General features: G+C 44.0%; 1 protein-coding gene across 2 annotated transcripts in view; it reads right to left on the reverse strand.

Annotated features, from left to right (window-relative positions):
* Nucleotides 1-21,193, reverse strand: part of NDE1 (nudE neurodevelopment protein 1) — a 126,157-nt gene that overhangs the window by 75,581 nt on the left and 29,383 nt on the right. For both annotated transcript variants that reach the window (XM_082260192.1, XM_082260193.1), the window contains exons 2-3: nucleotides 17,543-17,668; nucleotides 17,311-17,464 (exon numbers count right to left, since the gene is read on the reverse strand). In XM_082260192.1, the coding sequence (XP_082116318.1) occupies nucleotides 17,311-17,464; nucleotides 17,543-17,628 (240 nt within the window). In that variant the 5' untranslated portion in view covers nucleotides 17,629-17,668. The remainder of the gene's footprint in view (nucleotides 1-17,310; nucleotides 17,465-17,542; nucleotides 17,669-21,193) is intronic.

Below are 21,193 nucleotides of genomic sequence, written 5' to 3' on the forward strand. Positions count from 1 at the left end.
CCTCCTTTTCCCAGAGAGAAATTAAAATGCAAAAACAATTAGAATCATTTGTAGGCAATTTGATAAAAATAAAAGAAAAAAAAAAAAGTTTGCCAGAGATAAGCAAGCATATCAACAAGATGAAGCTTATCACTGGACTAGAGAAAGAAATAACAAACGAACAACAAAAAACTTTCATTCAGGCTCTTTTCATTCACAAACGCACACAAATGAGGTTAGTGATTCAGACATGTCGTCTCAATCATCCACTTCATCCTCGTATGCTAAGTCCCAACACTACACTAACCCTAATGGCTCACATAAACGTAAAATAGAGAGCAAAAGAAATCCTAATATGTCTTCAAAACGCACTCCCCTACTCCCTCCTGAACATCACCAATTACCTCCCCAATCCCCTTCCCAATTTTCACAAAATTTTGGGGATTCAGTTATTGAAAACCCTGTAGTCACTCCAAGTCCCAACACCACACATTCCTCTAAAATGAGTCACAACATGGTGGTGAATAATGATGTTCGCACGGCACCTATTTTTCAGCCCCCAAAGAGTCAACAGTTAGCAACCATCTCTTGAGCCTCAGAACTTGGATTCTGACGCTTTGAGAGTCATAAATCTATCAAGTAAAAAACTCAATGAAGAACAAATACATGTTCTATCTCTTGGTCTAACTTACTGTCCTACTCAAAAGATTGATACCTTCGAGCTAATTAAGGATGTTCATCCGTTTGCTCGCAGATTGATGTTTAAAGTAATCTATGACAAAAATGATCATTCTTCAGATCAGCTCAGTCAATCTCATTGTCGGCCTGCACAGGACCATGAACTTTCCTTGGCAGAAATGCAGGCACTCAGTGACTTGATGGAGCTCTGGGAAGAAGGAGAATCGTCAGGCTGGCCTTTTACCGATGAGCCAACTAAACCGTTGGCCACTTCAAAGGGCCTTGAAGTGGATGCTATTTTTCCACCTCCATCCACCTATAAATCTAAATCGCAATTTTTTCCCTTTACTGCAATCAAACCCTAACATTTGGGCTTTCACCCAACAAGTGATTAGGGAGATCCAAAAAACTAGGTGGAAAGACTTGAATTCCTCCAATCTGAATGATAGTCAGATTAAGGCCATTCAATCGCTTCAGAAAAACCCCTCCCTCACTATTAAACCCTCAGATAAGGGTGGGAACGTCGTAATGGACACAACGGGATATGAGGCTATGGTTTTAGATATTCTAAACAACAAAGATTGGTATAGAAAAATCTCTGAAAGTTTCCTAGCAAGAATAGTCATCCAATATCGCCAACTCATCTCTGAGGCCTATTCTAGAGCCTTGATAAACAAGAAAACATGGGAGTTTTTGAACATTAAAGATCCAAAAACACCCACTATGTATGCCCTACCAAAGGTTCACAAAAACCTAAAAAAACCCCGGGTAGACCGATAGTCTCTGGCAATGGATGCCTAACTGAGCGAGCTAGCCAATTAGTGGAGGACTATTTACGTCCCCACGTATTGGCTTTACCCTCTTATATTAGAGATACTAGTGACTTGATTAAAGCCATAGATGGCATTCAGGTTCCAAAAAATGCATGGCTGGTGGGTATTGATGTGGAGGCCCTCTACAACTCCATCCCGCACCATTGGGGGGTCAGAGTTGTAGAGGGCTTCTTATCCGAGAGAGGTGGTTCCTCATCAGAATATAATGCCTTAAAGAGGTTGTAAACTCGTTCAAACATTTTTTTTTTTTTTTTTACAACCTGCAAGAGAAAGACATAATGAGCTAGTATGCATCGCATACTAGCTCATTATGAAATACTTACCTTAGAACGAGCCCCCGCCGTGCCGCTCTCTTACCTTAGAACGAGCCCCCGCCGTGCGCGCGGGAGCAGACGGTCACGGCACGGGGCTCTGAAGGAACGGCACGATCAGCCGTTCCTTCAGAGCGCATGCGCCAGTGACGTCACTGGCTGCATTAAAGGTAAATATCTCCTAAACCGTACATGTTTAGGAGATATTTACAGTACCTATAGGTAAGCCTTATTATAGGCTTACCTATAGGTACAACTTCCTGAGGAGGGTTTACTTCCTCTTTAATTATCTCACTCCTTAGATTTATCTTGTCCAATAATGTTTTTTTGTTTAACAGCTCCCATTACCTCCAGGTGCAGGGGGTGGCTATGGGGACCAAGTGTGCCCCCTCTTATGCCAACCTGCACCTGGGGGGATGGGAACGTGATCTCTTCTCCAGGGACGATCTTGAGTCATTTCTCTCCTGTGTGCTCCTGTGGAGAAGATTTATTGATGACATTTTTATGATTTGGACAGGTTCTTTGACTATGTTATTGAGATTTCTTGAGGTATTGAAAACCAATGACTTTAATCTCAAATTTACCTATGCATATAACCAACAATCCTTGGACTTTTTGGATATTACAATCTATGTGGATGAGGATGGAGTCTTGGGTTCCACCCTTTTTTGGAAAACCACTGCAGGCAATACTATTTTGAGGGCAGATAGCTCCCACCCCCAGCCTTTGGTATCGAGTATACTATATAGCCAATATTTAAGATTGCGGCGTAATTGTACAAAATCAGAAGATTGAGAGAGGGGCAAAAAATTTACAGAGACGACTTCTATGTAGAGGTTATAGTAGGGCTTGTCTTAAAAGATCTTATCATAGAGCAAAAAAATGGAACAGGACTGATTTGATCTTTGGCAAAAAGAAAAACAAAAAAACAACAACTAACGCTGATGGGGTACGTTTAATTACACGGTACTCTGGCCAACATGACCAGGTACGATCAATCCTAAAAAAGTTTTGGTACCTCTTGGAGGCTGATGAAAAGGTATCCAAACACATTGGAGACCGTCCTCAGATAACTTTTAAAAGGTCCCGATCATTAAGGGACCAATTGGTCCATAGTCATTATACCCCCTCAAGCAAATGTAAAAGGTCAATGACGGGCACATATTCTTGCAGAAGATGCAACTTATGCAGATATTTGCCCAATTTGAGTGAAATTATTCTCCCTAACGGAAAATTATATAGACCCAACTTTTATGCAAATTGTCAAACTGTTGGAGTCGTATATATAATGTACTGTAGTTGTAAAGCCTTCTATATAGGCAAAACTAAAAGACCTTTCTTTAATAGAATTCGTGACTATGTCAAACTTGTCAAGAACAAAAAGTTCGAAAGTCCCATTAGCCGCCATATGGGCCTGTACCATGGTTTTAATGATAAAATGATGACTTTCTTTGCTTTGGAACACATTCCACTGAGTGAACGAGGTGGAACTGTAGATAAAAATCTATTGCAACGTGAAACTAAGTGGATATTTAATCTATCAGCCATTCAGTATCCTGTGATAGTGAATGTGGGTTATTGCGCTCAGCAGTATACTCACAATAAAGTGCTAATGCATAAATAACATAAACATATGAACCAATTATTTAAAGGTGAATATTCCAATGAATATAGCAATAATAAAAATAATAAACATAGTCCTTGAAAAGTGCTCGGTGCAAACTTTAAGTTCCAGCAGCAAATACAATTGGACTTGATGTGAAATGCCTTCACCAATCACCATACACCCAGTGCTCGGATAAAATACTTCTTACCAAAAGAAGTTGACCCCTTAATTATAGGGGGTCATGATCGCAATGTATCTCCACAAGAGCTCCAAAATCTCCTATTACAGTCTTCACATCCAGTGTGTGATAAGCCAGAAGTAAACAGATGACTCCGAGACTCCGGACTTTGCTATAGTCATGCAGCTGTCCTCAGGTGCTGCCCTGTACACGGCCCGCTGCAGCACTGCTCTGGGATCACACACAAGCCCCGCCCACTAGCCCAATGCTGCTCCACACTGGCAGCTCTCCTCTCCTCAGGCTGCTCCTCTCTGCTATCCCCTTGCAGGCTCTACATTCAGTATCCTGGTATAAATGAATCCATTAGTTTCAAACCCTTTCTTGGCTAGGATAATGTCAATATATTCATTGTTAGTCTAATCCAAATTTTGGTTGAAAACTAACAGATTGGATTTTGTACTTCTGTTACAAATCCCCTTTTTTCTTTGCTTTATGCAGTGATAATATGTACCTTTTGGATATAAAACTATCTGCATTGTATTTTTCAGATGTAGTTTAACTACTCATGATTGAACAAGGGATTTTCTCTGGTACAACTTTTTTGATGACTCCTGACCCTTGCCGATAAGTGAAAATGACTATGGGTGGTGAGCCGATTAGGTGACTATTTCCATCCCATTGAGAGGAACTCTGGACTGAGCCCCCTTTTCTGCCTCTGCTTTTGTTGCCCATATGGGCACCCGCGGTGCCCTACATTATTTTCCAGGCAACTTGGTCCGACCTGGTTAGTAGAAACACCACCTTGGATTCCCAGTCGGTCCCCCATTGGAGCCTTTTGATATTCCCCTTCTTTGAATTCCCTTCTTGGTAGATGAGCAAATACTCTTTATCTTAAATATAGAGATAAATAAATCGGGTTGACTTTTGTATGTGACTGAGTTCCTATAAAGTCTCCCTTAATACTTGATAATATTCAGGCATCATTGTCGTTGAAATTCTAACTTCGGCATTGCTTTATTGTATGTCAGCTCATCTCAGACTGCTTGACTCGATCTAGTTACTTCCTCTGCTTACATGGCGGCCGGACCGGATGTTGTCATCCCCGACTTCCGGTTTCTGGGCCTTACCATGTGATGCTGTCGCGTCTTTATGATGCACTTCCTGTCCGGCTCCGATTGGACAACTGGGCGCGCCTTGCCCTCACTCCCTCGGTGACGTCAGACGCCGAGGGAGTGGAGAGGATGTATAAATGCCGGCGCAACATGGTCAGTATTCCACTAGACCACCGGGGAACAACACATCCATTTGAAGACTTATGCGGTAATGGAACTTTCTTTCTTTGACTCTCCTTTCCATCTCTTTGGGCTTCGATATGCTAACTAAACTGCCTTGTGCCCCTTTTCTCTTGTGCAGCCCCCCTTATTGGAACGCACCATTGGGAGAATTTCTGCGAATGGGCGGCCTTCTATACGCAATTGTGCATGGCAATTTCGATGTCTTCAACATTGTATCATCAGGGTAAATAGTCATTTCTTCATAATTGGACAAACTATCAACATGTCTGTCAGTCTTCCCTCAATTTAGGATGTATTTATAATACCTCTCCTTGTTATCTTAAAGGGATACCTCCTTCTTGGGATTTTTATGGGATAGTTTTCCCTCCCCGTTTTTGATATTGGGGTGCCCCCTGAAGTATTTTCACTCCTCATTCAAATTGGTAAATATATTTAAAGCTAAGTAATTTGATATCTACTCCCTAAGAGGAGGTCATGCAATCTATATCGTCTGAAATGTATTCCTATATTGCAGTCTTATTCTCAATACGTGTTATATTCGGCTTGGCTATCATCTTCTCTATGGGTCAACTTTAAGAGGTCAGATGTCTCAGTCCTCTCCTCTCTATTCACCCCGGCTTCAGCACCTTCGTTGCCTTCACTTTCGGCAAAAGAAAGGGCTCAGGTCTTCCTAAGGTACATTTTGATATTAGTACTAGAATTACGAAATCTATTTGGGCATTCAATTTAGGACTATTGTTATATGCCCTATAAAAAGTATATTTGTCCTATTGTTCATGTTCTCTCTTTTGCAATTTGGAAAAGTTCACTCTCGAAAAATATCTGTCAAAACTCCTGAAGAAGCTATTATGAAGATGGCGAAACATGTAGAGTTGATATTATCGAGTGCATTTTTTTTGCTTTTAACATTTTAAATTAATGTACTGTCTTGTCCTAATTCTGTATGTTTAATAAAATGTGTAATTTTTGAGAATCCAGATTTTTCTCCATCATTTGCACCTATAAAGTCCCACTTTGCCCCCTCTATTGTAGTTACCATTTATTATAGGGATGTGGTGCTTTCCATTGTTCTAAATCTCTAGCAATATTTTTCAAAATTTAACTAAGGGAAAGATTTTTGTCATTTTTGTTGCTGTTTTTTTTAGCGCGTAATGGCGGCGATCTGCGGTTTGTTTTTGCGGGACTGTGACATTACGGCAGACAGATCGGACCCTTGACTGACATTTTTGGGGTTACCAGTGACATTAATACAGTAATCAGTGCTATACATATACACTGTTACTGTAAAATTACACTGGTAGTGAAGGGGTTAACTTTGATTGAGAGGGAGGGGTGGTGTGTGTCCCTAGGGGCGTGATTCTTACTGTGATTGGCTGTGGCTTGAGGTGTAGGAACAGTGATAAACGGTCCTACATAGTAGAACCGTATGATCACTGTTTCTACACAGGGGAGAAGGACAGGCGGCTTGTTTTACATCAGCCGCCTGCCTTTCTCCCGCTGTCACAGACGATCGGGTCCGCCGGGCACACGCATGGGGGGGTCCGTGACCGAGCGGGAGCGCGCCTCCGGCGGCGCGCGCTGGCTCACCAGAGCCTCACAGGCTAGTGACGTACCCATACGTCACTTTGCCTGTGAGGGGCTGACCGCATATGTACTTGCGGCGGTCGGCAAGTGGTTAACTGATAATTGCGGTCATGCAAGGCTGTACTCAAACAAAATTGATGTCTTTTTTCCCCACAAATAGAGCTTTCTTTTGGAGGCATTTAATCACCTCTGCGGTTTTTATTTTTTGCACTATAAAAAAGAGCAACAAATCTGAAAATAAAAAAAATAAAATATATATGTTATCATTTTAGGCCAATATGTATTCTACATTTTTTTTTTTTTTTAACCAAAAAAGTCCCAATAGGTGTATATTCATTGGTTTCCGCAAAAGTTGGTGCGTCTACATTACTAGTAATGGCAGCGATCTTTAACGGGACTGCGACATTGCAGAGGACAGATTGGACACCTGACACTTTTGAGGGGACCAGTGACCTTACTGTATTCGTGTCAGTGGTCCCCAAAAAGTAATCAGTGCTAAAAATCTGCACTGTTACTGTCCTAATGACACTGGCAGGGAAGTGGTTAACAGAAGGGGCAATCAAAGGGTTGTGTGCTCCTAGGGAGTTCCAACTGTGTGGAGGATGGACTCGCAGTCCACAGGATCCCTATGTTCATCTGTGACAGAATGGTGGTCTGCATTGTTTATGCAATTGTTGTTCTGTCAATTTCCTATAGTCGGCGGACAAGCCTGCTGATTGGCTCCCCCTCTGGCCAATCAGCACGCTCGCCCCCCCCCTACTGTCTATTACACAAAGCGACGTACAGGTACATCGTTTCACATAATAGAGCCAACCTGCTGCAGTAAAACTACAGGGGCTGGTCGGCAAGTGGTTGTATAAGTCTTGTATTATTATTTTTTTTTTTTAAATAACAAACACGTTCTACTTACCTGCTCTGTGCAGTGGTTTTGCACAGAGCAGCCCAGATCCTCCTCATCTTGTGTTCCTTTCTGGCCCCTCCCTCCTGTTGCGTGCCACCACAGCAAGCAGCTTGCTATGGGGGCACCCGAGCCAAGCTACTGCTCTGTCTATTCAGACATGGAGCTGCAGCTCTGCCCCACCCCCTCTCCTCATTGGCTCACTAAGTTTAGTAGACAACAGCAGGAGCGCCAATCAGGAGCTAGAGTCCCAGACAGCAGAGGCTCTCGTGCAACATCGGTGGATCGAGATGGGGCGCAGATAAGTATTAGGGGGGGCTGCTGCACATAAGAGTTTTATCCTAATGCATTAAGATAAAAAAAACTTCTGCCTTGAGAACCACTTTAACCACTTCTGGACTGAAGTTTACCCCCTTAATGACCAGACCATTTTTTGCGATAGGGCACTGCGATACTTTGACAATTGTGCGGCTGTACGATGCTGTACCCAAATAAATTTGATGTCTTTGTCTTTTTCCACCCATAAATAGAACTTTTTGGTAGTATTTGCTCACCCTTGCGGTTTTTTTTTTGTTTTTTTTGTGCTATAAACAAAGAACGCCAATTCTGCAAAAAAAAAAAAAAAAAAAAAAAAAAAAAAAAAAAAAAAACACACCACAACATCATTTTAGGCCAATATGTATTTCTCATACATATATTTTTGGTTTAAAAAAAAAAAAAAAAAATCCCAATTAGTGTATATTGATTGGTCTGCACAAAAGTTACCGCATCTACAAAACTAGGGCAAAGATTAATTTCTATTTACTAGTAATGGCGGCAATCGGCGATTCTTAGCAGGACTGTGACATTGCGGCGGACTGATCGAACATCTGACACTTTTGGGGAGACCAGTGACATTACTACAGTAATAAGTGCTAAAAAATATGCACTGTTACTATACTGACACAAAAACGAGCTGCAAAGCCACTACCAACACCAGGAAAAAGCAGCTATAAAAAAAATGTGCTTTTAGTAGCTTTTTCCATTGGCGTTAAAGCGTTAGCTTTTAGCAGCATTTTTTTTGCCTCCAATTTAAAATCAATGGTTGTCTTTGATTTGAATGGAAGTCGCATCAAAGTCCGATCATGATGATCAGACTTGTGCTCCGAGGATCTTCAGAGGGGAACTCCACGCCAAAACGGACGGGGGAAAAAAAATGCGGGGTCCCCTTTTCAAAGACTATACTAGACCCTTATCCGTGTTTTGTATTATGCAAACTACTTTGGGGGATACAGGCTGTAGAAAGAGTTTCTGCCAGAGGAGATGTATGTATATTAAAAGGTTACACTTCATATTTGTTTTTCTAGGTTCACTTTAAAAAAAAAAAAAAAAAAAAAAAAAAAAAAAAAAAGGGAGATGTACACCCAAAGCTTTTTTGGCTGTACATCTACGGATCACAGGAGTGCAGTTTGTTCTGCACTCCTGTGACCAGTTTTCAGCAGAGAGTGGGCTGAAGTCTGCTCTCTGCTGATGTCACAAAAGTCTGTCCAGGCACCGCGTCATCACAACCATGGGAGTCGGGATCCGCCAGGTGCCTGGACCGACACCCGACTCAGCGAGCCGCTATGAGCCTGAGATGGGCGTTCTCCACCCCTCCATAGCCCAGCGCTCAAATGAGCGAGGAGGGAGCAAAGCTCCGGGGGTTGTCAAAACCAAGCGATCAACGATGCTCGATCGCTAGGTTATCAGTGTAGAGGCGCCGGGATAGCATCGGACCGATGCTGCATCTAGGTAAGCATAAATGGGGAAAAAAAACTGACTCCCATAAATCGTAACCACTTGCTGACCAGCTGCCATGTATATACTGTGGCAAAGAAACGCTCCTGCATGAAATGACAAACCTGAACGTTATGTTCAATAGCCACTAGATGGTGCCATCGTGCCGCCGGAGGCACGATCACGCCGTGATTGGCAAGCGGGGATGTCAATCAACGGGTCCGGTGGACCAGATGTCCGCTAGCCACCCGCAATCATCCCCAGGAGAGGCAGAGTTTTGCAAGGGGACAAGATGGAGAGCTTGTGTTTTTTAAGGAGGAACCCGGTTCTCGGTCTTCCCCCAAACAGTGCAACCTCTCCAGTTAGTAAGCACCCTGTAGTATTTGTGTCAGTAGTCCCCAAAAATGGTCAGATGTCCGATCTCTTTGCCGCAATTAAAAAGAAGAAACAAAAAAAAAAAAAAAAGCAGGATTGCTGCCATTGCTGGTAAAAACAAATACATTCCATTAAAATATTGCATTGTTTGTAGATGCGATCATCTCTTTTTTTTTTTTTTCTCAAAATTGTGCCACAAGAATTTACCACGAAAAATAAGCCGCAGGGGTGATAAAATATCACAAAAAGAAAAGCTTTATTTGTGGGGAAAGGACACTTTTTTTGGGTACAGCATCGCACACCTGCGCAATTTTGAGTTAAGGTAACTCAGTGCCATGGCCTGGTCATTAGGGGGTAAAATCTTCCCGTCCAGAAGCGGTTAAGCGTTACATTCTCAAGAAATATTTACTTTTTGAATATGTTGCAAAACACAAGGCTTGGTTAGTACAATAATGATCATCATATCTGGGGTCTGAAGAAGATATACAAGCCTAATAATAATATTGTTTAGTACAGAATTACTTGGGTATGCAACAGTTTCCCCTAACAAAAGGATATTGTTTAGAATGCAAGAAGGACAGTGGTACCAGCTGCCACTTCACAATAACATGGCATTTCTGTTAGCCTCTCCACTGTCTCATAATACATGTTACATAGACATTAACACCACGAGCCAGTTAAGCATTCTTAACAAAAGCCTTTCACACCAAAAATAATTACATTGGTTTAAAAACACAAGTAAAGTGTTACTGCAGTAAATGTACTACAGGACATTTTTCCTATATAATTAATAGAATACTATGATGATGGATATGCTAAACATGAATAATAATTCCATCTCCATTTATGGTAAATGTCTATAAACTTTTTAGGTGTACTACAGTAGGATGTTACTCTGTGGGATTCCGCTCGGACTAAAATGAATTGATAACCACATAAGTTCAGGTTTAATGAAACCATAAAACAAAATGTGCAAATGGTGATTTACATAAACCTAAAAAGTGGAAAATTCATATCATAAATAAAAAGAAAGTTCATACACCGAACTGAAAAAAGTCACACACCAAACATGACTTAAGATTATGGGATATAGCAGCACAAGAAATCATTTGTGGATGCCAAATCAGATGTCCAAGCAAAAAGGAAAAAAACTGTCCTTTCAACCCCACATGTATATCTGCTTACTAGAATTAGTGTGAATCTCCCTGTGCAGAGAAGTCAGAAAGTGCGAGTAAAACCTCACGTGTCATCCAGGATCCTCCAGCAGGCCTCCATGGAAGATGTTCTACTGTTTAGGGTCCCCAAAAAATGAAGAGAAAGAGCACCAGGCTAGCATAGTGTGAAATTGCGGGTGGTGCTTTATTAAAAAAACACATCAAAAAAAAAAAAAAATAATCGGCATCACACCTTCCAAAAAGGAACTATGCATCTCTCATTGCAATTTGGAACCATGCGTGCATGGCAAAGTCACAAACCCAGAAGAAAGCAATGACTTCTCACCGCTTAGTTTATATACAATTCTATGACAGGAAATCTGCCCACAGTGATGTAAAAAACGTTGTTATACTGCACTACCTAATAGTATAAAGTGGATTACAAGTAAAAGCCCATAATATAAACAGCACGTGCAGCGTTGAGAAGACAATGTGCAATATTGCACCATCTAGTTGCTACAAAACAACTAGTCCATACAAATGAATCATTTCACGCATAGTGGTCACTAGAGTGGACAGCTATTTCAAAGAAGTTTTCTCGAATACACATGGGTCCCAATTCTATAGTTGCATATCATCCATTACAGTGGACGCTAGTCTCATACCATATTCTGCCACCGACTAGAAAGCCATTGTAAGTGCAAGAAAAATTGCTCACAACCAAGATGGCCGACGGAAATGCAGAAAAGCTGAGCAACTTTGGAATATTTACATATCTAATTTTATTCCTACCTACAACACTTTTGAAGGCCCTGGAGCAGCAGAACAATGAAAACACCAATAAAATAACCTCCCCAACATATTCTCTGAGGCATTATGAGTGTCTTTTGAACATGTTAAAATTTTCTTCCCCACAAATTTGTGGAAAAAGTGGAAAGAAAATAAAACAAATTTTACACAAACATGTAAATTTATGATATTTCTATCACATAGTATGTAAATAGCAAAAATGTCACCTCAAAACAAAATTTCTGCTACTCCTCTCGAGTATGGCGATGCCACATGTTAGACTTTTACACAGCCTGGCCATATACAGAGGCCCAACATCCAAGTAGTCACCTTCAGAGGTTCTAAGAGCATAAATTATAAATTTAATTTCGTGACAACCTATTGCATTTTTGAAGGCCCTTCATATTTCTAACACATAGCATGTACATAGCAAATACACCCCAAAATACATTCTGCTGAGCAAAGGGTAAACAAAAGACTAAGGGCTTTTTCACACGGACGTTCCGTATGTCCGTAAATAACCCCATCCCGTTTGCGGGTGATTTACGGACATAATGAATGTCTATAGGATTGCGGATGTCAGCGGATAACCACTCCTGGTGCCCCCTTGGTGGTTGATGCAAGCCACCGCAGTGGCATTGTCCGTCTGCCCCCAAACAGGACGGCCCTGAAGGCGATCCGACCAATGGAGCAGGCACAGCCTGATCGCTCTCAATTCCAAACGTTTATCGGAAGGGAAGACTCCTCCTTGGACCAGGTGCCCTGGGCAGACAGGTTGCCCAGGACGCCACCCCAGCCCGACAGGCTGGCATCCGTGGTTACTACCGTCCACAGAATTGGCCGGAAGGATTTTCCATCCGACACCGCCGGGGACTGAAGCCACCACAAGAGATCCGTTCTGGTCTGGTGGCTCAGAGACACTAAGGTTCAAAGACTGAGGTAGTCTGTCCCACCTGGCGAGGATCTCCGCCTGGAGAGCCCTCGTGTGAAACTGGGCAAATGGTATCGCCTCAAAGGCTGACACCATCAGCCCCAGGGACCGCATACAGGTCCTGAGTGATGAGTCGTCGTTGTCCCTGAGGGACCTGAGCTCGTTCTGCAGAGTCCGGAGCTTGTCCTCCGGCAAGTACACCCTCGCTTGAGCAGAGTCCAGAACCATTCCCAGATACTGGAGATGAACCGAAGGCGACAAGGTCGACTTCTGAACTTTGATCGTCCAACCGAACTCCTAAAGCGTCTGGACCGTAGTGGACAGATCGCGCAGCAAGTCCTGACTGGCACTCGATCTTAACAGGAGATATTCCAGATATCCTAAGATCCCAAGACCACGATGCCCTGAGCCCGCAACAGGCGCCAAGACTTTGGTAAAGACCCTTGGAGCCGAAGCGAGACCGAAATGTAACGCCACAAACTGGTAATGATCCTCCGCGATAGCATATCAGAGGTACCTCTGATGACCCTCGAAAATGGGGATGTGCTGATACGCATCCTTCAGGTCTATGGAAGCCAGGAACTCTCCCGGATTCAGGGAGGCCACCACTGAACGGAGTGACTCCATGTGGAATTTTTTAACGCGCAAAAAGCGGTTTAGCGCTTTCAAGTCCAGAATCGGACGCACTTTGCCCTCCTTTCTGGGCACAGTGAACAGATTCGAGTAATAACCCCAAAACCTGTCCCGATGAGGCACCGGGACAATCACCCCCTGAGCGAGAAGATCCTGCACTGCCTGATGCAGGTCCTGTAACCGCCCTGGGGTCAAATGAAGATTTGAGGGAAAGAATCTGTTTGCCGGCCATGAAAGAAATTCGATCTTGTACCCTGACCGAAGGATTTACTGAACCCACCTGTCCGTGATTCGGAGCAGCCAAGGTTGTAGGAAACCGTGCTAACATCACCCAATGGGTGAGGGCACCCCTTCAGGCAGAGGCGGACTGAACCGCCGCACCGGTCTGGCCAGATTTTTGTTTGCCAAACCAGGGCTTCTTCTGGCTACCTTGGCCCTTGAATGGTTTTCCCTTGTTCTGCGCCCTGAAGGCACGAAAGGACCCTTGAGTAGGTTTAAAGGACGGGCCCCGCTTACCGCGGAAAAACTTGCCCTTGGGATTCTGGGGGAGCAGAGTGCTATTACCCCCAGTGACACCTTTAACCAATTCGTTCAAGGATTCCCCATAAAGGAGAGACCCCGCATAGGGGGATGTCAGCCACAGTCTTCCTGGACTTTTGGTCAGCCGACCAGCATTTTAACCAGATTAATCGACGGTTAACCACAGCGACACTGGACAGGCGTATCGCCAATGGGGCCTCATTCAGAGCCGCATCACACAAATACATGACCCCACGATGAATCTGCTCCACCATTTCCACTGTAGTGGGAGGGGCAGAGTCGGCCACGAGGGTGCGTTTGAGCACCTTGGTCCAATCCGCCACAGCCTGAGCCACCATTACAGAGGCAAAAAATAGGCTTGAGCATGGAACCTGCCACCGTGTAGGCATGGCGGGCAAGAGACTCCAGTCTCCGATCAGTAGGATCCCTAAACACCGGGGAGTCCTCAGTGGGTAACAGGATAGACTTGTTCAACCTGGCCACCGTGTGATCCACTTGAGGTGGCACACCAGCGCGCAGCCGTAGCAGCCGCAAAAGGGTAGAGAAGTTGTAACTTCTTAGGCACCACGAAGGTGTGCTTCAGATTACGCCATAGCTCAGTCACCTTACGGTGAAATTCTGCGGGGCAAGGAAAAACCTGCGCGGTCTTGCGGGTCCTGTGTGTTCCAAAAGAGGACAACGCCCGCAGGAGTGGGCTCATCCTCCAAATGTAGTGTATCCTTCACTGCTAGGATCAACTCATCCATAGCTGCGCGTTCCTCGGGCGACCCAGGGGGAGATTCATCCACCCCTGCGACCTCCGCCTCCCCCTAAGACTCTTGCGGGTCCTGAGAAGAGTGAGATCCTGAAAGAGCCACGCTACCTACAGCAACCATGTCACATTCAGAATCAGAAAAGGAAATCCTAGGCCTTTTCTTAGCAGCACGTTCAGACATCAGCACATCCATTTTTGACACCAAAGTTGCCACAATAGCAGCCAAATCAGTCTGGTTAGAGGATGCAGTGGACCCTGAATCCCCCACCAAAGCTGGCGGGAATTTGCTGTCCTGGGATTCCATATTAGAAAAGAAAAGTGTTTTTTTTTTTTTCTTCTTGAACCTGGCCCTTTATGTGCGCTGGGGACCCCTCCCCAGCACACCGCTATAAGACTGACACACAGAGCCCCCGCAGGGATAAAACTGACCAGGAAAAGCACACAAGGCAAGGCAGGAAAAAGAACAGCAGGATAGAACCCAACAAAGTGTTACCAGCTCCTTCGGACTCTCCTGTGAGAAAGGAGGAAGTGATGTCACCGCTGGAGGCTGAACCAGGCTGCAGGCTAAGGGAAAATGGATGCCTAAGTAAACTAATGGGAGGCTTCGGCAAGATGGACGCCGACATGTGCTCGGAACGATCGCATTGCCACACACACAAAGATGGCGTCGCAAGGCGCGAAAATACACTACATAGGCTGCAAAAGCGCCCACAGTGAAGCCAGACACGCTGCCCACATTAAAAATGGCGGACCGGCTGTGTTTTACCACGCAGCGGTCGCATGTGTCTGCATCCCCAAGCACCCTAAGTGACATGTAGGAGAGGGACCCCCAAAAACCCCACACAGCGCTGCTGTGAGGGAAAGCGCCCCCGCCGGGACCGGAACATGGAGCCCAAAAAACGCACACACAGGGGACACTGCAGACACCCATGGACTGCCGACCCCAGACAGAGGCCCCACATAGAATGTACTTACCTGTACCGATGGCGTGGGGTGCCTCAGATCAAGCGGGAAACCGCCCGCCCTCAGATGGCAGGGGAGTGCCGCCAGCCAAAAACGCAGGACACTAGGATGCACGGACGAACCTATGCTGTGTCCAGTGAGCTAGCCAACTCACCTGGCTGCATCCCTGATGGACAGGGATGGGTCGTTTATGAGGCCATGGCGAACACATAGCCCGCAAAACGCTCGATAGAGGACTGGCATTCCATCTGACCCACTGTCCTGGATAAACCAGGATGGTCAGTCCGATTCCCAGCTCCGCAACGCCGTCTTCATCCAAAGATCTAACTAACTAGCGCTGACAAAACAAACAGCTAGCAACGTAAAGAAAAATGACATTTTTCAGAAAATAAATCATAAAGAAAAAAAAAAAAAAAAGAGGAAGGCTGAGGCTGTAGCCCCAGCACAGGGAAGCCTATCCACTACTAAGCTAGGCAGAAGACAAACTGAATTGGGATGGCTATTGCAGGGGGGTATTGGACTAGTAGGACAGCCCCCATGGGTGTGACTATGTAGATTTATTGTTCTTTTACAAGTCTTATGCCTAGAAACTCCTGTGGAGATGAAGTCAGTACCCCATAAGTGAAGACTGTGTGAATGGGCGGCGACTGTTGGGAGGACGGAAGAGAAATCATATTTCTTTCTTCAGAGTCCTGGTGGTATGCCTCAAGCGCATCTGTACGTTCTTCTACCTGTTGCACTCTGGAGTGAAGGAAGCATAAAGATGAGCGGAGCTCCTTGCGAAGGTCATTTTGTAAAGACAATAGCACGAGTTTTAGGGTTTGCTGTGAGGCAAGCTGGTCACTGACAAGGTGTGCAGCCAGAGATTCCGGCGTGCCTTCGCTCTGGAAATGATCAGGGGCATCCCAGTCTGGTTTCTTATACAACGGGACTTTGTACCTCTGTCAGATAGTGCGCTTTGGTGAGGTGGTGGATCGGCTCAGTGCTGTTCAGTTAAGCATGGGGGTTCTGTGGCAATGTTTCTGCTGGCGCAGGTGAAGGAGGAAAGGCTGCTCCAACACCATTTTGGCTGCACTGCATGCCTGTCTGTGTAGAAGTCGGTGAGGCAGTGTGAATTGTAGAGGCAGCGGTTTTTCTTCCTAAACATACCACTGGGCTCCCCCACCCAATGATCCGTCTCTCTACTGATGCGGAGAGAGGGGGGAAAAGGTTGCCGTGTTAGGTAAAGGGTTGCTCTTTGTCCCAAGGCTGAGCAGAGCTCATGGGTCAAGCAGCCATCTTGCTCCACGGCCAATCACGCAGCCCCCCCCCCCATACTTTTCTACAGCCGATCCAAATTTCATGCATTTGAAGTGGTGGCAAATATAGGCACGTACTTCTTCCCCAACATTACAAAATGTGCATTTTTAGATTTTATGAATAAATACACCATATTGATTTTATGTTCCAGATCCTTCAATCAGCTTTGAGGTCCAGTGCCTTCTTCACTTTAGCTGTAAGTTCCATTTCTTCCCTACAATGCGTTCACGCAGAAAGTATTGAAGCTGTGCATTGGGCATCTGGCTTAGCGCTCCACAGAATATCTTATTCCAAAATTGATATTCAAAGTACTTTTTCCCCAACATTCCTGGGATTTTCATTGTCACTCCACACAACACAGAACAGATATACAGTTAAAGCATGTGGAATACACAGATCAAGGAAAGAAGAGAAAAATAAATAAAAAATCTCCAAAGGATAAGTTCACCCCCCCCCCCCCGTCACAATCTGCAAAGAACGTGGCCAGACAGCTAACACACACACACAGTCTGCCAGAGCCCTGCATTGCATCCACAATCTGCTGATCATGGGTACAACGCATTGCAGGCTCCCAAAATTAAAAAAAAAAAAAAAAAAAAAAAAAAAACTATTTTTGTAACCTGCAAAATAAGATGCGCATTTATTTAAACACAAACTCACCCGTACATATGTATACACACACACACACACTAACACAAACACACACACACACGTATCAGCATAGAGTTTGGCTTTGAAACAAATAGTGGTCTTACCTTCATTGACTCAAGTTCCATCCGCAAGCGGTTATTTTCTGAGAGCAGATCTCTGTTCCTGCTCTCAGTCTGCAGAAGCTGTGCTTCCAGCTCGGCTTCATACTCTCGACTAGCCTCTTGAAACTCATTTAGCTCTTCACTTGCATCCGCAGAACTAACACAGAAATACACAGTTACCCTTCTAGCTCATGCGTCAAACCCATCTGTATGTAGGAAAAGAAAATGAACATACCATTTCTTATATTTCATTGCTAGATCTTTCCAGTACTGTGCTTCTTCCTCCAAAGAATGAAAGGTCTCTTCAGCTAAATCATCCATATCAGCAATTCCATTAGCTTTTTTCAGTTTGCCACAAATTCTGCAACAAGCAGCAGTTATAATTACTAACAAATCAATTCTCCAAAACATACTTGCCATTACATTCTATACATGATGGAAAAAAGCACCTAGTCTTATCTGACTACACTAGGTAACCAAGATGTGAATATTGTAGGGGTGCTGAATTTGTAGCATTGATGCTGTGACCGGCTTAATCAACGTGGTAATAACGTCATGTAGTGCCACCCCCCTCTCTCCACACAGCGATGGCTCTTTGAAATCCGTCTGTTTTCCTGCCTCCCACTGACATCATACCCGGCCTACTGGCGTCGCTGCAGGAGGAGACACTAGGAACGACCGTCCCTGACTCTTGGATCGAGATGAGCCCCGGTGTGTTTGAGTTTCCACGTGCCCGATCCCGCCAGTGAGCCAACACTGCACTCTGCTAATTACAGCCAGTGAGACACTTCCCGATCAGCAGCTGCACTAATAGGAATTACTGGAGTGCAGTGTCAGCTTCCTGGCGGGATCAGGCACGTGAGGACTGTCATCTCTACTCTCGGACAGTCTGCTGCGGGAGACTCGAGTGGCGGAGCGAACATCCCCAGCTCCAACAGGCGTCCTCCCCCAGCGAGTGTCTGTCCTGACCGTCCTCCATCAAGTGTCCACTGTCCAGTGCACACTGTCCTCAGTCCTCCTCACACAGGCATCTGAATGAGCGGCCCGGAACCCAACTCCCAGTCCTCCTTGGCTCAGGCGTCTGCAATCTGTCATCACTCATCACTGATCAGGTACTAGTCTAAAGCCCCGTACACACGCAACGATTATCGGCCGACTGATCGTCCGACTTTTGTCCAGAGTTGTGTTTTGGTGGTTGGTATGTGCCTAGACTGCACACGAATTTTCTCGCCCAACAAAAATCTGCTTCTGAAGTGATGTCATGTGTTGGTTTGCTTTCTTTGCGTTTTCTTATCTGAGACTTGCTCATAAGATTTTTCCCTGTCGAAATCAGTACTGACTGCACGAAAATCGGCCATGTTTTGACGGCCAACAAAAATGTTATAGTCTGCACACCGACTTTTCGGCCGAAAAAAATCTGGTGTCGGTTGTCGGAAGCATCATACTAACAAGCTGAAAATCGGCAGATCGGACGTTGGACGAAAACTCCCTGCCAATTTTCGATGCGTGTGTACGGGGCTTAACTCTTTAAATACTATTACAAATGTTATTTAACACAAGACACTGCCAGAGGGAATAATGAAGATGTTCGAGAAGAAGACTCTTTTACAGCTCACTTTGCTCAGATGTTAAGAGACAATTTTCACAATTGCACAGTAGTCATTTGTGTAAACACAGGCACACTGACAGTAACTTCCACATCAGTTAATTCATGTGCAAATTATAATCGACCTAAACAATAAAATGACTGTGTGCATGGGATAGTCAGTGATGACCAAATCCAAAAATCATGAAAAAAAAAAAAAAAAAAAAATTAAAAAAAAAAAAAAGGTAATGAAGTATTTGTGAATCAAACCATAATTAATGGAAATGGCATATGTTTGGGGACATGTGTTTTGTTTGTAGCGGTCTGTGTCCTTTATATGTATAATATATTAGAATATCTTATTTATGGTTTATGTCTTCGTGATAGATTCACAAATCCTTCATTGATACCTTTTTTGTATTATTTATGGTTTTGCTCATCACTGACACGCATGCGCACGGATTGTACGGTCACTTTGAGAGCCTCTGAAAAGTAAATTGCGCCATTAAATTATCACCGACTGTTTGATGTTCAGACTTTGCAATATGCAGGAAAGTGTCTTTTTTTAAAAATAGTTTTTCAATTTCTGATTGCTTGAATTTTTTGATGAAAACCATGGGCACATTGTGGACAGTAATCGTGATGCATCGTGGAATCGAATCGTTGACATGATAATCGTAACCGAATTGTGAGACCAGTGAAGATGCACACCCCTAGAATATTGTATGATGCATACAACACTTTTGCACTATGCCAATAAAGGAATAGTAATGTAAAGATGTTAACCGTGCTAAAGGAAAAGTACAGTGAAACAGCAGCAACTTCTAGTGTGACCACACCCTGTAGAATATTGTAATAATAAGTCGCGCTATGATATGATCAATGGAGATGTAAAGTCCATACAGTCCAAACATAAAGTAAAGATGTAATCCGGAACCAGGAACCCCAAAGGGTATAAGCTTACCAGATTGAGGTAAGGTAAAGGCGGTTTCCTTGGATAAACTTGTCACCTTGATAGTAGATCCAGGTCCACGTGAACAGTTAGCTCAATGGTCACAGGATCATGGAAGTAAAGGTAAAAGCGCAATAGCGTAAAACCTTACAAACTAATTTGATTTAAACACCCCAGTGTTCGTGAAAAATGAATACTATTGTGTAAAAGAATAAACCTCCACCAATAAAATTGTTCACTGATGACAGTGAATAAAAAACATGCAAAAATTGAAATAATGATGGGTACCCCTTACCAAAGGTGATAGAGGTATAAACCAAATATAAAACGTGTTGTAGCTGAAGTCGCCTCTTACCGGACAACTTTTAAACGGAAGGCAAAAAAGTGTGAGATTTGCGTGTTGAACCACCACCTTTATGGCTAGATTCGCCTCTTACCATATGGAATAAGGATTATAGCAAAACGTGCAGATCACAATTCAGTGTGAACCCAAAGCCAATGATGAAATAAACCAATAGGGGTCGCCTCTTACCAGATACAGGTAATGTTAAGCCTGTATGGTGATCCAGCATCCAAGGACCCGACTCTCAAACTGGGGTGCTGATTTCCTCAAATGGCGGAGGTATTGTCAGTGTTCACCCACGTAAAGAAAAGAGAGGCTCCCATAGCGTAAAACCATTAAAAATTTATTCACAAAATAAAATCAAAAAACTTACAGCAAGACCAGGAATGAGGAGCAATGTTTGTCAGCCGCCGGCCGGACGGCTTCGCTCGCCCGCACTCTCCGGTCGCAATCCGATGACGTCAGTACGCCGTGACCCGACGACGTTTCGTCACAGATGACGTTTTCAAAGGTGCGGACGCCGTACTGACGCCATCTATTTGAGCTAAATGACCGGAAGAGGGTGAGGATCATTCCGCCATCTTGAGTGGGGGAATTTATAACCAGAAGGGTAACCCGCACATCAACCCGCCAATAGCAACAACAAAGGGTTTATACATATACAAAATAGAGAGGAGCATCACGCAAAACAACCATATTTTGTACTTAAGATATAGGGTAAAATTAACAAACAAATAATCGTCATATCCGCCTAGAATAGGTCAATAAAGGCACCATCTAGTGGATATTTAAGGATATCATCTCTATTGACCGGAAGAGGGTGAGGATCATTCCGCCATCTTAAGTGGGGGAATTCATAACCGGAATGATAACCCCCATATCTACCCGCAAATAGCGACAACAAAGGGTTTATCCAGAAGAACATCATACAAGGCAACTATATTTTGTGCTCAAATTATAAAACTAAAATTAGCAAACAGATATTCGTCATATCCACCTAGAATGG

The sequence above is a fragment of the Pelophylax lessonae genome (genome assembly GCF_965119305.1).
Source record: "Pelophylax lessonae genome assembly, chromosome: 6".
Taxonomy (NCBI): Eukaryota; Metazoa; Chordata; class Amphibia; order Anura; family Ranidae; genus Pelophylax; species Pelophylax lessonae.